At 59.8% G+C, this 12,820-nt stretch overlaps 1 protein-coding gene and 1 long non-coding RNA gene across 4 annotated transcripts in view; one reads left to right on the plus strand and one right to left on the minus strand.

Moving 5' to 3' along the window:
• LOC116273771 lies at positions 1-1,614 on the minus strand. Its single transcript, XR_004182165.1, has 3 exons — positions 1,081-1,614; positions 646-798; positions 1-342 (listed from the first exon to the last, which is right to left on the minus strand). It is a non-coding gene; the product is annotated as an uncharacterized LOC116273771 (long non-coding RNA).
• Positions 1,614-12,820, plus strand: part of CELSR3 (cadherin EGF LAG seven-pass G-type receptor 3) — a 27,188-nt gene continuing 15,981 nt past the window's right edge. For 2 of the 3 annotated variants that reach the window (XM_009200836.4, XM_009200837.4), the window contains exons 1-10: positions 3,091-6,550; positions 8,095-8,745; positions 9,041-9,266; positions 9,554-9,669; positions 10,011-10,099; positions 10,204-10,361; positions 10,950-11,113; positions 11,394-11,519; positions 11,610-11,779; positions 12,213-12,398. In XM_009200836.4, the coding sequence (XP_009199100.3) occupies positions 3,196-6,550; positions 8,095-8,745; positions 9,041-9,266; positions 9,554-9,669; positions 10,011-10,099; positions 10,204-10,361; positions 10,950-11,113; positions 11,394-11,519; positions 11,610-11,779; positions 12,213-12,398 (5,241 nt within the window). In that variant the 5' untranslated portion in view covers positions 3,091-3,195. Of the gene's footprint in view, positions 6,551-8,094; positions 8,746-9,040; positions 9,267-9,553; positions 9,670-10,010; positions 10,100-10,203; positions 10,362-10,949; positions 11,114-11,393; positions 11,520-11,609; positions 11,780-12,212; positions 12,399-12,820 lie in introns of all 3 variants that reach the window. The other variant, XM_031663369.1, reaches the window with a different exon arrangement.

The raw sequence follows: 12,820 nt of genomic DNA on the forward strand, positions 1-12,820 counted from the left end.
AATCTCAAAAAAAAAAAAAAAAAAAAAATAGAATGAGGTTAAACCACATAAGGATCTTATTAGGAGGCAAGGGCAAGATTTGGAGGCGGAGAGAAGAACTATCACCAACATTTGGTTTTTGTTTTTTTACCGGGAGTGCATTAGGAACTGCCACTGGGGCTGGGGCATAGAGGTGAGTGCAGATGGAAGGAGTGGGCCTCCACAGAACAGCCACGAAGGGAGGATGACAGTGAGGACACACAGCAGGGAGCAACATGGAGAGCGATCCGCAATCGATCTCACCGGTCACGAGTGAGGAGCTTTGCTCTCCAAAAGGAGTGTTAGCTGGGGCCAGCGCCAGCCCTATAGGTGAGAGGGCAGGGCTTGATTTCCCTCAGCCATAGTCCCTTTATGCCTCTGCACATTTGCCCACACAGTCTCCAAGACCTAGGATGCCCACCCCCCATCCCTATCCCTCCCTGCCCTTCCTTTGCAGATGCAGATGTCCCCTTGGTCATTCAAGGCATTGCTCGGGCATCTTATGCAAGAAGGCTTCCCAGGTCTCGAAGGTGACTCAGACGCCTCCTCTGGGACCTTAGCACCCTTTCCTAGCAGAGCCCCTGCCTGTCTCCCTCTGTGGTGTCAGGTTTTGTGCCCTCTACTCACTAGATTGTGGACCCAGAAAGCGCTGGTGCTTCTGGGTTGCCAGGCACGGTTGCTCACACCTATAATCCCAGCACTTCGGGAGGCCAAGACGGGCGGATTGCTTGAGCCCAGGAGTTCAAGACCGGGAGTTCAATACATGGTGAGACCCCGTCTCTACAAAAAATGCAAAAATTAGCCAAGTGTGGTGACACGTACCTGTAGTCCCAGCTACTCGGGAGGCTGAGGGGGTAGAATCGCGTGAGCCTGGGGAGTTCGAGGCTACGGTAAGCTGTGATCACCACTGCACTCCGAAAGAGTAAGACCTTGTCTCTAAATAAATAAATACATAAAACCACTCTGGGGGACTCGCCTCTCCAGCCCCTGCACCGATTGGCTCCCATTCAAAGGAGTTCAGCCCTAAGCGCCTCTGCAGATCCTCCACCCCCACCCACAAACCCGTGGGAATCCCGGCCGTGTATCCGGCCCAGAGCTCTGATCCTCGGGAGGTCCTCAGATCCGTAGACGGGAGAGGGCAGAACTGGAGACCTGCTGCCTGTCCTTGGTAGCCATAAGGGGCGCTCGGGAGGTGGGATCCGCAGGAGCCCCGCCTCCCGGAAGCGGAGAAGTCAAGGGGCGAGAGAATGCGCCCACTGATTGGTTGATGGTGATGTCATAGGTACCGTTCGGGGCGGGCCAGAGGCCTTGGTCGGGAGTTCCTCGCCTGTTAGAACCAGGATCCACCCCATCGCGGGAGCCGCACCCTGTGGAGCGTTCTAGGGTCCCGGCCCTGACCTCTTCCTGGGTGTCGGGATGCCCGCGTCCTCTGCACCCGGCGCTGCATCTCGTTATCGATTCTGCCTTTGGAGGCCGGTCCGTATAGTGTACCTCCCGGACTATCTCTCACGTTTAGCCGACAACCCCTGGAGCCCCCTCGCCCATGCGACGAGTCCTCCGTGAGGGGCGGAGCCTCCCATTGTGCCAATAGAAACAATGACTCTCTGATTGGAGTGCTTCGCTTTCACCCCTCGCCTCCGCTCCTCTTGTGACGTCTGTTGCGCCAGGTCCACCCATTGGCCTGGCGAGACCGGCGCGTGCCAGGAGTTACGCAGGGAGAGCTGGAATGCACCGAGGGTGGGGGGAGGACTGAGTTTCTGTGTCAGTCCCTTCAAGGGGTTAAGGGATGCGGTCGTGGCAGACGAGGGGCGGGGATCCGAAGAAGCGGGGCCCGCAGCCATGGGGCAACGCCGGGCTCCACGTGGCATCCCAGAGCACTCGGAACCCTCAGCCTCGGAGGGTGTGCAGCCTCCAGTGGAGGGGCCCCGAGCCCGGGAGACTGCTGGGGACAGGCAAGGCAGGGAAGAATTCGTCCTCTGCTCCCGCCTCGGGAGGGTCATCTCCGGTTCCTGCTCCGCAGGGGCGCTCTAAAACAAGCAGGTGGTCGCGACATGTTTCATAAAACTAGCTGATCGGATAGTTAAAGCTATTGTTCGGGGTGCTGGTATCCCAGATCCCTGTCCAGCCATCGTCCCCTCTACCCCAAGATTTCACACAGTACCCGCTCCCAGAACCATGAGAACGCTCATGGGCACCAAAATTTCGGACCAAAATCCGGGACACGGTTTAGAACTAGTGGTCAGGAAGGGAGACGAGAGATCTGGAAGGGGAGAAAAAGGCTGAGAGACAGAGCTGGGACAGCGCCCTAGAAGGAGGGAGGTGGGTGAGGGCGGCGGCCGAAAGTGGGGAGGGCGGACCTAACGGCGGCGAACCCCCGTGCTCTGTTCAGCACCATGAGCAGCGCTCACGTCCTCAATAAAGATGGCGTCAAGAGCTTCCGTCCTCAGAGCTGCCATGCGCGATGGGTTGTACCACCGTGTTTCGGGCGCCGGGGCAGAGGTGGAGTGAACCATCGGGGCGGCCGGGAGCCATGTTGGAGCGGCGGGAGGCGGCAGCAGCGTCGGGGATGCTGTGGTGGGGGCGGAAAAAGCTGGGGCCGCACGCCGGAGGGGCTCCGGCCGTGGAGTAGATGGTGCCCAGAGGGCGGCGGGGGCGCGGAGAGACAGGCGGAGGGGCGGGGGCCCAGGGCGGCGGCAGGGGCCCGGGAGGTGGCCCGAGCGGCGGGGCCAGACCAAGGACCGGACGGGGGCGGGGGGCGGTGGAGGCCGTACAGGGAGGCGGGGGATGATGGCGAGACGGCCGCCGTGGAGGGGTCTCGGGGGACGGTCGACCCCCATACTTCTGCTCCTTCTCCTCTCTTTGTTCCCCCTCAGCCAGGAGGAGCTGGGGGGCGGTGGGCACCAGGGCTGGGACCCCGGGTTAGCTGCCACTACGGGGCTAAGGCCGCATATCGGTGGCAGAGCCTTAGCTCTTTGTCCCGAGTCTCCCGGGGTCCGAGAGGATGGGGGGCCTGGACTGGGGGTCAGGGAGCCTGTCTTCGTGGGGCTCCGAGGGGAAAGGCAAAGCTCCCGGAACAGTCGAGGTCCCCCTGAGCAGCCGAACGAGGAGTTGAGGATTGAACACGGCGTCCAGCCATTGGGCAGCCGCGAACGAGAGACAGGACAGGGACCAGGGTCTATGTTACACTGGCGCCCAGAGATCTCCTCTTGCGGGCGGACAGGACCTTTGCAAAGAGGTAGTCTGTCACCAGGGGCTCTGTCCCCAGGGGTCCCGGGCTCGGGGAACAGCTCACCCCTCCCTTCAGACTTTTTGGTTCGGCACCACGGTCCCAAGCCGGTGTCCTCCCAGCGGAACGCTGGGACAGGCGCCCGCAAAAGAGTGGGCACCGCGCGCTGCTGTGGGGAATTACGGGCAATAGGGAGCAAGAGTCAGGGCGAGAGAGCCACGACATCCGGAGCAGAAAGGACAGCCCCCCGGCGGAACTGTCTTCCAGGGGCCTCGGGATCTGGCCCCGAGCTGGATTCAGCACCGCGCACGGCGAGGACAGCTCCTGCACCAGGTTCAGCACCCCGCGAGTCTCGGACAGCTCCCAAGCCGGCGCCCGAGCGCATGCGCTCCCGGGGTCTCTTCCGCCGCCGCTTCCTCCCTCAGCGCTCCGGGCCGCGCCCCCCGGGAATCCCGGCCCGTCCTGAAGCCAGGAAAATAACCTCGGCGAACCGGGCACGCTTTCGTCGCGCCGCAAACCGCCACCCGCAGTTTCCGCAGTACAACTACCAGACGCTGGTGCCGGAGAATGAAGCAGCAGGCACCGCTGTGCTACGCGTGGTTGCACAGGACCCGGACGCCGGCGAGGCCGGGCGCCTAGTCTACTCGCTGGCGGCGCTCATGAATAGCCGCTCTCTGGAGCTGTTCAGCATCGACCCGCAGAGCGGCCTCATCCGTACGGCGGCAGCTCTGGACCGCGAGAGCATGGAGCGTCATTACCTGCGTGTGACCGCGCAGGACCACGGCTCGCCGCGCCTCTCGGCCACCACGATGGTGGCCGTGACAGTAGCTGACCGCAACGACCACTCGCCGGTTTTTGAGCAAGCGCAGTACCGGGAGACGCTTCGCGAGAATGTGGAGGAGGGCTACCCTATCCTGCAGTTGCGTGCCACTGACGGCGACGCGCCCCTCAACGCCAACCTGCGCTACCGCTTCGTGGGGCCGCCAGCTGCGCGCGCTGCAGCTGCCGCCGCCTTCGAGATTGATCCACGCTCCGGCCTCATCAGCACCAGCGGCCGCGTGGATCGCGAGCACATGGAAAGCTATGAGCTGGTGGTGGAAGCCAGCGACCAGGGCCAGGAGCCCGGGCCGCGCTCGGCCACTGTGCGCGTACACATAACTGTGCTAGACGAGAACGACAACGCTCCCCAGTTCAGCGAGAAGCGCTACGTGGCGCAGGTTCGCGAGGATGTGCGCCCCCACACGGTGGTGCTGCGCGTCACGGCCACCGACCGGGACAAGGACGCCAACGGATTGGTGCACTACAACATCATCAGTGGCAATAGCCGTGGCCACTTTGCCATCGACAGCCTCACTGGCGAGATCCAGGTGGTGGCACCTCTGGACTTCGAGGCAGAGAGAGAGTATGCCTTGCGCATCAGGGCGCAGGATGCTGGCCGGCCACCGCTGTCCAACAACACGGGCCTGGCCAGCATCCAAGTGGTGGACATCAATGACCACATTCCTATTTTTGTCAGCACGCCCTTCCAAGTCTCTGTCTTGGAAAATGCTCCCTTGGGTCACTCAGTCATCCACATTCAGGCAGTCGATGCAGACCATGGGGAGAATGCCAGATTGGAGTACTCCCTAACTGGTGTGGCATCTGATACTCCCTTCGTGATAAACAGCGCCACTGGCTGGGTCTCTGTGAGTGGTCCCCTGGACCGTGAGTCTGTGGAGCATTACTTCTTTGGTGTGGAGGCTCGAGACCATGGCTCACCCCCACTCTCTGCCTCAGCCAGTGTCACAGTGACTGTGCTGGATGTTAATGACAATCGGCCTGAGTTCACAATGAAGGAGTACCACCTACGACTGAATGAGGATGCAGCTGTGGGCACCAGTGTGGTCAGCGTGACCGCAGTAGACCGTGATGCCAACAGTGCCATCAGCTACCAGATCACAGGTGGCAACACCCGGAATCGTTTTGCCATCAGCACCCAGGGGGGTGTGGGTCTGGTGACTCTGGCTCTGCCACTGGACTACAAACAGGAACGCTACTTCAAGCTGGTACTAACTGCATCTGACCGGGCCCTTCATGATCACTGCTATGTGCACATCAACATCACAGATGCCAACACTCATCGGCCGGTTTTTCAAAGTGCCCACTACTCAGTGAGTGTGAATGAAGATCGGCCAGTGGGCAGCACCATAGTGGTCATCAGTGCCTCTGATGATGACGTGGGTGAGAACGCTCGTATCACCTATCTCCTGGAGGACAACCTGCCCCAGTTCCGCATTGATGCAGACTCAGGGGCCATTACACTACAGGCCCCATTAGACTATGAGGACCAGGTGACCTACACCTTGGCTATCACAGCTCGAGACAATGGTATCCCACAGAAGGCGGACACTACTTATGTGGAGGTGATGGTCAATGATGTGAATGACAATGCTCCACAATTTGTGGCCTCCCACTATACGGGGTTGGTCTCTGAGGATGCCCCACCTTTCACCAGTGTCCTGCAGATCTCAGCCACCGACCGGGATGCTCATGCCAATGGCCGGGTCCAGTACACTTTCCAGAATGGTGAAGACGGGGATGGAGATTTTACCATTGAGCCCACCTCTGGAATCGTTCGTACAGTGAGGCGGCTGGACCGGGAGGCAGTGTCAGTGTATGAGTTGACTGCCTATGCAGTGGACAGAGGTGTACCCCCACTCCGGACTCCAGTCAGTATCCAGGTGACGGTGCAGGATGTGAACGACAATGCACCTGTCTTCCCAGCTGAGGAGTTTGAGGTGCGGGTGAAAGAGAACAGCATTGTGGGCTCAGTGGTGGCGCAGATCACTGCAGTGGACCCTGATGAAGGCCCCAATGCCCATATAATGTACCAGATCGTGGAGGGGAACATCCCTGAGCTGTTCCAAATGGACATCTTCTCTGGAGAACTGACGGCACTCATTGACCTAGACTATGAGGCTCGCCAAGAATATGTGATTGTGGTGCAGGCCACATCTGCTCCTTTGGTCAGCCGGGCCACTGTGCACGTCCGCCTGATTGACCAGAATGACAACAGCCCTGTGCTCAACAACTTCCAGATTCTCTTCAACAACTATGTATCCAACCGTTCAGACACCTTCCCTTCGGGCATTATTGGGCGCATCCCAGCTTATGACCCCGATGTCTCTGACCACCTCTTCTACTCCTTTGAGCGTGGCAATGAGCTGCAGCTGCTGGTGGTCAACCAGACCAGTGGAGAGCTGCGACTCAGCCGAAAGCTAGACAATAACCGCCCACTGGTGGCCTCCATGTTGGTGACTGTCACAGGTGAGGGGCAGGGGGCAGGCAAGTGACCCAGTGACCCCAACCTGTTAGGTCTCAGGGACTCCACAGGGCACCTCATACCAAACAGGGATTTCTAAGCCTTCCAAGAACCCCTTAAGGGTAGGGTTCTTGCACCCTACAAGATCTGCCATAGACCTCACAAGGTTAGGTTCTCTGCTTAGGTTCCTGGATAATCTCCACAGAATCCCAATGATTCCAAGGCATCTAGCAGACCCCATAAAGCCTGTAAAGAACTGTCTGCTACCTAGGGATAGCTCCCCTCCTGACAAAAGGTCAGCGGTCCTGGGGTAATCCTCTGGAGGTCCCAGGCAAAGCCAGTATGGGCCAGTCAGTCCACACTATGCCCATGTTCAGACAAAGGGTTACTTTGGGTCCGGTCTGATGCCTATCCCATCTGTGCAGGAAATGACCAATAATTGAGTGGTCAGGAACAGCAGCTTACTATGGAAGCTTCAGGTGGAGAGTGGCTTCATAGGGGCTGAGACCCTGACCTTTGGGAAAATGTCCAGAGGTCTACCTGCCTCTTTCCTGCTCCATCTGCTCCAGTCGTTCACAAACCCCTCCATAATAGGAGAGTGCAGGTGGGGAGGCTCTTGAAGTCCTGCCTACTGGAGGCTGCAGAGGTTGTGAAATAGGCTTTACTGGTGCTCATTCCTCAGTTCTGGAGCAGGGACTCCTGGAACTGCCTGAGAAGGCACAACCTTCATTTATCCCTCAACTCACTCAACAGTCTGTCCTCATTGACCACCCAGTATGTGCTAGGGTGTGGGGACAAGATGAACAAGGCAGCTAAGCACCTCACCTTCATTTCTGGGGTGGTCACTGAAACCACAGGACCCAGATCTGGAGTAGCGAGCAGGCTGCTAACTCAAGAATGCGTGTGTGTGTGTGTGTGTGTGTGTGTGTGTGTGTGTTCAAGACCCTCCTGGAGCTTGATAACCCAGGATTCTGGAGGATGGCATTGAGTTTTCACTGGGCCAGGACCCCTTCTAGTGCTATGGAAGAGCAATTTGCTGACCAAAAATAGGAGATAGGTGATTCCTGATCTGGAACCCTTGTTTTCTGTAGCGGATGTTTTGCTGGTTCTGCTATGCTGGGGGAGGGGAGAAGGGGAAGGTGAATGGGAATGAATGGCCAGTAGCCCTAGCTCCTCTCCGTGTCCTGAGTTGGGGTAGCCCGCTGACCATGATAACTTGGGGAAGTGTGAGTTACTGAGTACTCAGGGTACTTGAGTGCTGTTGGGGGAGTGACTTGCTAACCCATGGGCACTGTGTGGGGTTGGTTGATCCCTGGCCCAGACCCCTCCTTGTATTGCGGGTTGGGGGAGGAAGCAGCGGCTTTTTGACACCTTGATGCTGGGGGAGCTGGTGGTCACTAGCCCCAGACTCCCTTGTGTCCTGGTGGGGTCAGCCTGCTGACTTAGAGGTTCTGGGGGCCTAGGCTATCACTGGCCCCAGCCCTCTTTTGTCCCAGGGAGGGGCGGCCACTGGCCCCAGGATGACCACTGCCCCTGCCCCCACCTGCAGATGGCCTGCACAGCGTGACGGCGCAGTGTGTGCTGCGCGTGGTCATCATCACGGAGGAGTTGCTGGCCAACAGCCTGACCGTGCGCCTTGAGAACATGTGGCAGGAGCGTTTCCTGTCACCGCTACTGGGCCGCTTCCTCGAGGGCGTGGCTGAGGTGCTCGCTACGCCCGCTGAGGACGTCTTCATCTTCAACATCCAGAACGACACAGACGTAGGGGGCACCGTGCTCAATGTGAGTTTCTCAGCGCTGGCTCCACGTGGGGCCGGGGCGGGCGCTGCGGGGCCCTGGTTCAGCTCCGAGGAGCTCCAGGAGCAGTTGTATGTGCGCCGGGCGGCGCTGGCGGCCCGCTCCCTGCTCGACGTACTGCCCTTCGACGACAACGTGTGCCTGCGAGAGCCCTGTGAGAACTACATGAAATGCGTGTCCGTGCTCCGCTTTGACTCGTCCGCGCCCTTCCTGGCCTCGGCCTCCACGCTGTTCCGACCCATCCAACCCATCGCTGGCCTGCGCTGCCGCTGCCCGCCCGGATTCACAGGAGACTTTTGCGAGACCGAGCTCGACCTCTGCTACTCCAACCCATGTCGCAACGGCGGAGCCTGCGCGCGGCGCGAGGGAGGCTACACATGCGTCTGCCGCCCACGCTTCACAGGTGAGCAGGGCGCCGGGCCAAGGCTGGGGGCGGGACTTCTGAGGCCAGAGGCTGGTGTGGACGCCGTTAGGCCAGAAGCCGTAGAACGTGGCCGGGAGAGGCAGTCGCCGAGGCGGCGATGAGACTGGGGAGGGGGCGGCGCCGCGGGGCGGGGCCAGATGGAAGGGGCGTGTCCACCGAAGAGCTCGACCTTTCGGGGGTCTTGGCACCCGGCCTCTGGGCGCGCGGTCTTTGAAGGGGCCAGAGCAGGGGCGGGCGTGGGCGTGACCGCCTCTGACCGCGGCTTGGCCCCCAGGAGAGGACTGCGAGCTGGACACCGAGGCCGGCCGCTGCGTGCCGGGCGTCTGCCGCAACGGGGGCACCTGCACCGACGCGCCCAACGGCGGCTTTCGCTGCCAATGCCCGGCAGGCGGCGCCTTCGAGGGCCCGCGCTGCGAGGTGGCTGCGCGCTCCTTCCCGCCCAGTTCGTTCGTCATGTTTCGCGGCTTGCGGCAGCGCTTCCACCTCACGCTGTCCCTCTCGTAGGTGCCCGCCCCATGTCTGAGCGCCTCCACGCCGCCCCCACCTACCTGCCCTGACTCAGATTCCTGACTGCCCTGTCCTGGCATTCCCACGAGACACCGCCCCTCCCCTGACGCCCCGCCCGGGGTCTCCTGACCTCGCTGCACCCGCGTCCCCTCGGTCGGTCCCGCCGTCCCTCTCGCTTCCTCTCTCGCCCCAGCCCCTTCTCCTCGCAGGGATGGTGGGTGTGAAATGGTACCCTGCTCCTGACGCCCCCACCCCCGCAACCCCCTCCCACCCCGCCCAGGTTCGCCACGGTGCAGCAGAGCGGGCTACTCTTCTACAACGGGCGCCTGAACGAGAAGCACGACTTCCTGGCCCTGGAACTCGTGGCTGGCCAAGTGCGGCTCACATATTCCACGGGTGGGTGCCCCGGATGTGACGGCGAGAGGGTGCATGTGTGCTGGAGGACGCAGGGCCCAAGTCCCCTCAGGTTTGCCTCACTGTGCATCTGAGCACACACTCCACGCCATACAAGCAGTGAAGACCTAGCTCCTTGTCCTTCCCTGTGGGAAGGTCCCTCCCTCCAAGAAGTCTGTTTCTCCTGTCTGTTCAAAGGCACTCTGGGCCAGCCATTGTAGTCACCAGTGGGGGACTGATCTGATGCATCCAGGGTGGCCCTGGGAGTGGCTGTGCTTATATAACTAGGGTGAGATGGGGCGACTCCACTGCTCCTGATGATTCTACATGTGTCTCCCCTCCAGGTGAATCCAACACAGTGGTCAGCCCCACAGTTCCCGGGGGCTTGAGTGATGGGCAATGGCATACAGTGCATCTGAAATACTACAACAAGGTGGGGACCATCCCTGGCATCGGGTATGAGGGGAGTTGGGATGCTGACTTCTGCTCCTCGGGGGTTACTAGGGGCACTGTTGACTGGTGTGCCTGGGTCTTTAGCCCCGGACAGATGCCCTAGGGGGTGCACAGGGCCCCTCCAAGGATAAGGTGGCTGTGCTGAGCGTGGATGATTGTGATGTGGCCGTGGCTCTGCAGTTTGGTGCTGAAATTGGCAACTACTCATGCGCGGCTGCTGGTGTGCAAACAAGCTCCAAGAAGTGAGGCCCCCGCCCCTGGTCCCCTTGTCCCCTGCCTACCAAAGCCCACTCCAACCCTTCACATCCCATTCCTCATCCCATCCTGCCAAACTCTCCCATCTTTCCCCCAAACCACCAAGATTTCCTTCTCCTTTCAAAGACACTGAAAGCCTGCTCACTCTAGCCCCCAATCCTGCATTCCACCCCAGACTTCCACCTCCCACATACAGTCCCCAGGCAGTCCTCCAAAGCCTCCACCTCCCCACCCCAGTCTCACTAATGCCCCACGTCCCCTCCGAGTCCCTTAATCTCATGTCCAGTCCCCAGACTCCTCACGTCTCCATCCCCTCCCCAGCCAGCCAGATGCCTCACTCTTTCATCATAGCCCTTAACCGCAGTTCGCCTACTTTTCCCCAGACCATCGGCCCATCATGAGCTCCCCTTTGCACCCCAACTGAAGTAAGACCCTAACTCCTTCCCCAGCTTGGCCTTATTTTCCTCCCTCAATCACCCAACCCTCTGGGTCCTACCCCCTGCTTCCTGTGGCCCCCTAGGAGCAACTCTGCTTTGGCCCCAGTCCTACCAATGACCCAAACCCCTGATCCCCAGGTCCCTGGACCTGACGGGCCCTCTTCTTCTGGGGGGTGTCCCCAACCTCCCCGAGAACTTCCCCGTGTCCCATAAGGACTTCATCGGCTGTATGCGGGACCTGCACATTGATGGCCGCCGAATGGACATGGCGGCTTTTGTCGCAAATAATGGCACCATGGCAGGTAGGCCTGAAGCTTCCACCAGCCCAGCCCATAACCCTGTCCCCATCATAGGGAGGGAGCAGAGGACTCCATGGGGTGACTCCACATCTGACTTCAACCCAGTCTCTTTGGGTGGCAAGCACCATGCTACAGCCCAGACTTTAGGGCCTGACTCTTACCAACCCCACCCATCGAAAGAAAATGGGGCTGAGATCTTGGTCTCTTTCAGCCCCTCTGGACACTAAAGTCCTATCCAGCACTTGTGCCCCCAACCCTTGTTCTCATGTCTTTCCTCTCCCAGGCTGCCAAGCCAAGCTACACTTTTGTGACTCAGGCCCCTGCAAGAACAGTGGCTTCTGCTTGGAGCGCTGGGGTGGCTTCAGCTGCGACTGCCCTGTGGGCTTTGGCGGCAAAGACTGTCGGCTCAGTAAGTGGGCAGCATGGGGTGGGGGGTGCCTGCAGAGTTAGATCTGCTCCTGGAGCAGGGGCTGTAACCCTGTTTCTCTTATCCACTCAGCTATGGCCCATCCCCACCATTTCCGTGGCAACGGCACACTGAGCTGGAACTTTGGAAGTGACATGGCTGTGTCTGTGCCATGGTACCTGGGGCTGGCATTCCGGACACGGGCAACACAGGGGGTCCTGATGCAAGTGCAGGCTGGGCCACACAGCACGCTCCTTTGCCAGGTGTGTCCACTCTGCTCACCCTCCCTATACTCTCAGTTCTCAGTCTCTTAGGCCACCACTGACATTCTTGTATGTTCAGGTTGGTCACACAGCATACTTTCCTGCCAGATGTCCCAACCACACTTGACCCTGCTCTGGACCCTAGCCCTTGATTCTCTTTCCGTCATTATATCCTCTGTAGGTGCAGGGCTCCAGCATAGCTCTCTCTTATGCGAGCTGCACCAACCCACCCACAACACCTGGTCCTATCCTCTGCCCCCTGACACTATATCAGCAACATGATGTCCCTGGCACAGTGCCCTGTGTGCCAGGTATAACCTTGACCCCACTGTTCTGACCTCTGATATTCCTGACCTCTGAGCCCTCTGATCTCACCTCCAAGTCCCAGCCCACTTAGGGCTCTAACCCCAGGGCTATGCATCTCTGCCCACAGCTAGATCGGGGGTTACTGTCTGTGACAGTGACCAGGGGCTCGGGCCGTGCTTCCCATCTCCTTCTGGACCAGGTGACTGTCAGTGATGGCCGGTGGCATGATCTGCGGCTGGAATTGCAGGAGGAACCAGGTGGCCGGCGGGGCCACCATGTCCTCATGGTCTCACTGGACTTTAGCCTCTTCCAGGTCTGGCCTCTGACCCCAGGGTAGCCTGTTCTCAGCCTTCCAACCAGATCCACCTTTTTTGACCCCACCTCTAGTTCAGCTCCTCTCAGTTCCCTCCACTGCACCAAGTCTGATGTTCTCCCCCCAGTTCCCCACCATATATCCTTGCACTGAGCCCACCCCACCAGCCAGATTGGTCCACTCTCAGGCCATCCTTGTGCCAGATTTGGGGCCTGGTCTTGGGGAATCTCTGTAGCCAGCACTTTGCCTGATTCCTAGAAGCCCCTTCTAGTCTCTGCCCCAGTCTCTACCCACCCCTGGTCAAAAGCAAGCAATATTAAGGTCTGCTGTGGGTCCAGGAGGGAGGGGGCAGTCTAGAAGGGCTAGAAGGCGGCCAAGATTGACTCTGGGCTATGACGGGTTCATCAGGCCCCTCTCCCACA

This window comes from Papio anubis, chromosome 2, assembly GCF_008728515.1.
Source record: "Papio anubis isolate 15944 chromosome 2, Panubis1.0, whole genome shotgun sequence".
NCBI lineage: Eukaryota > Metazoa > Chordata > Mammalia > Primates > Cercopithecidae > Papio > Papio anubis.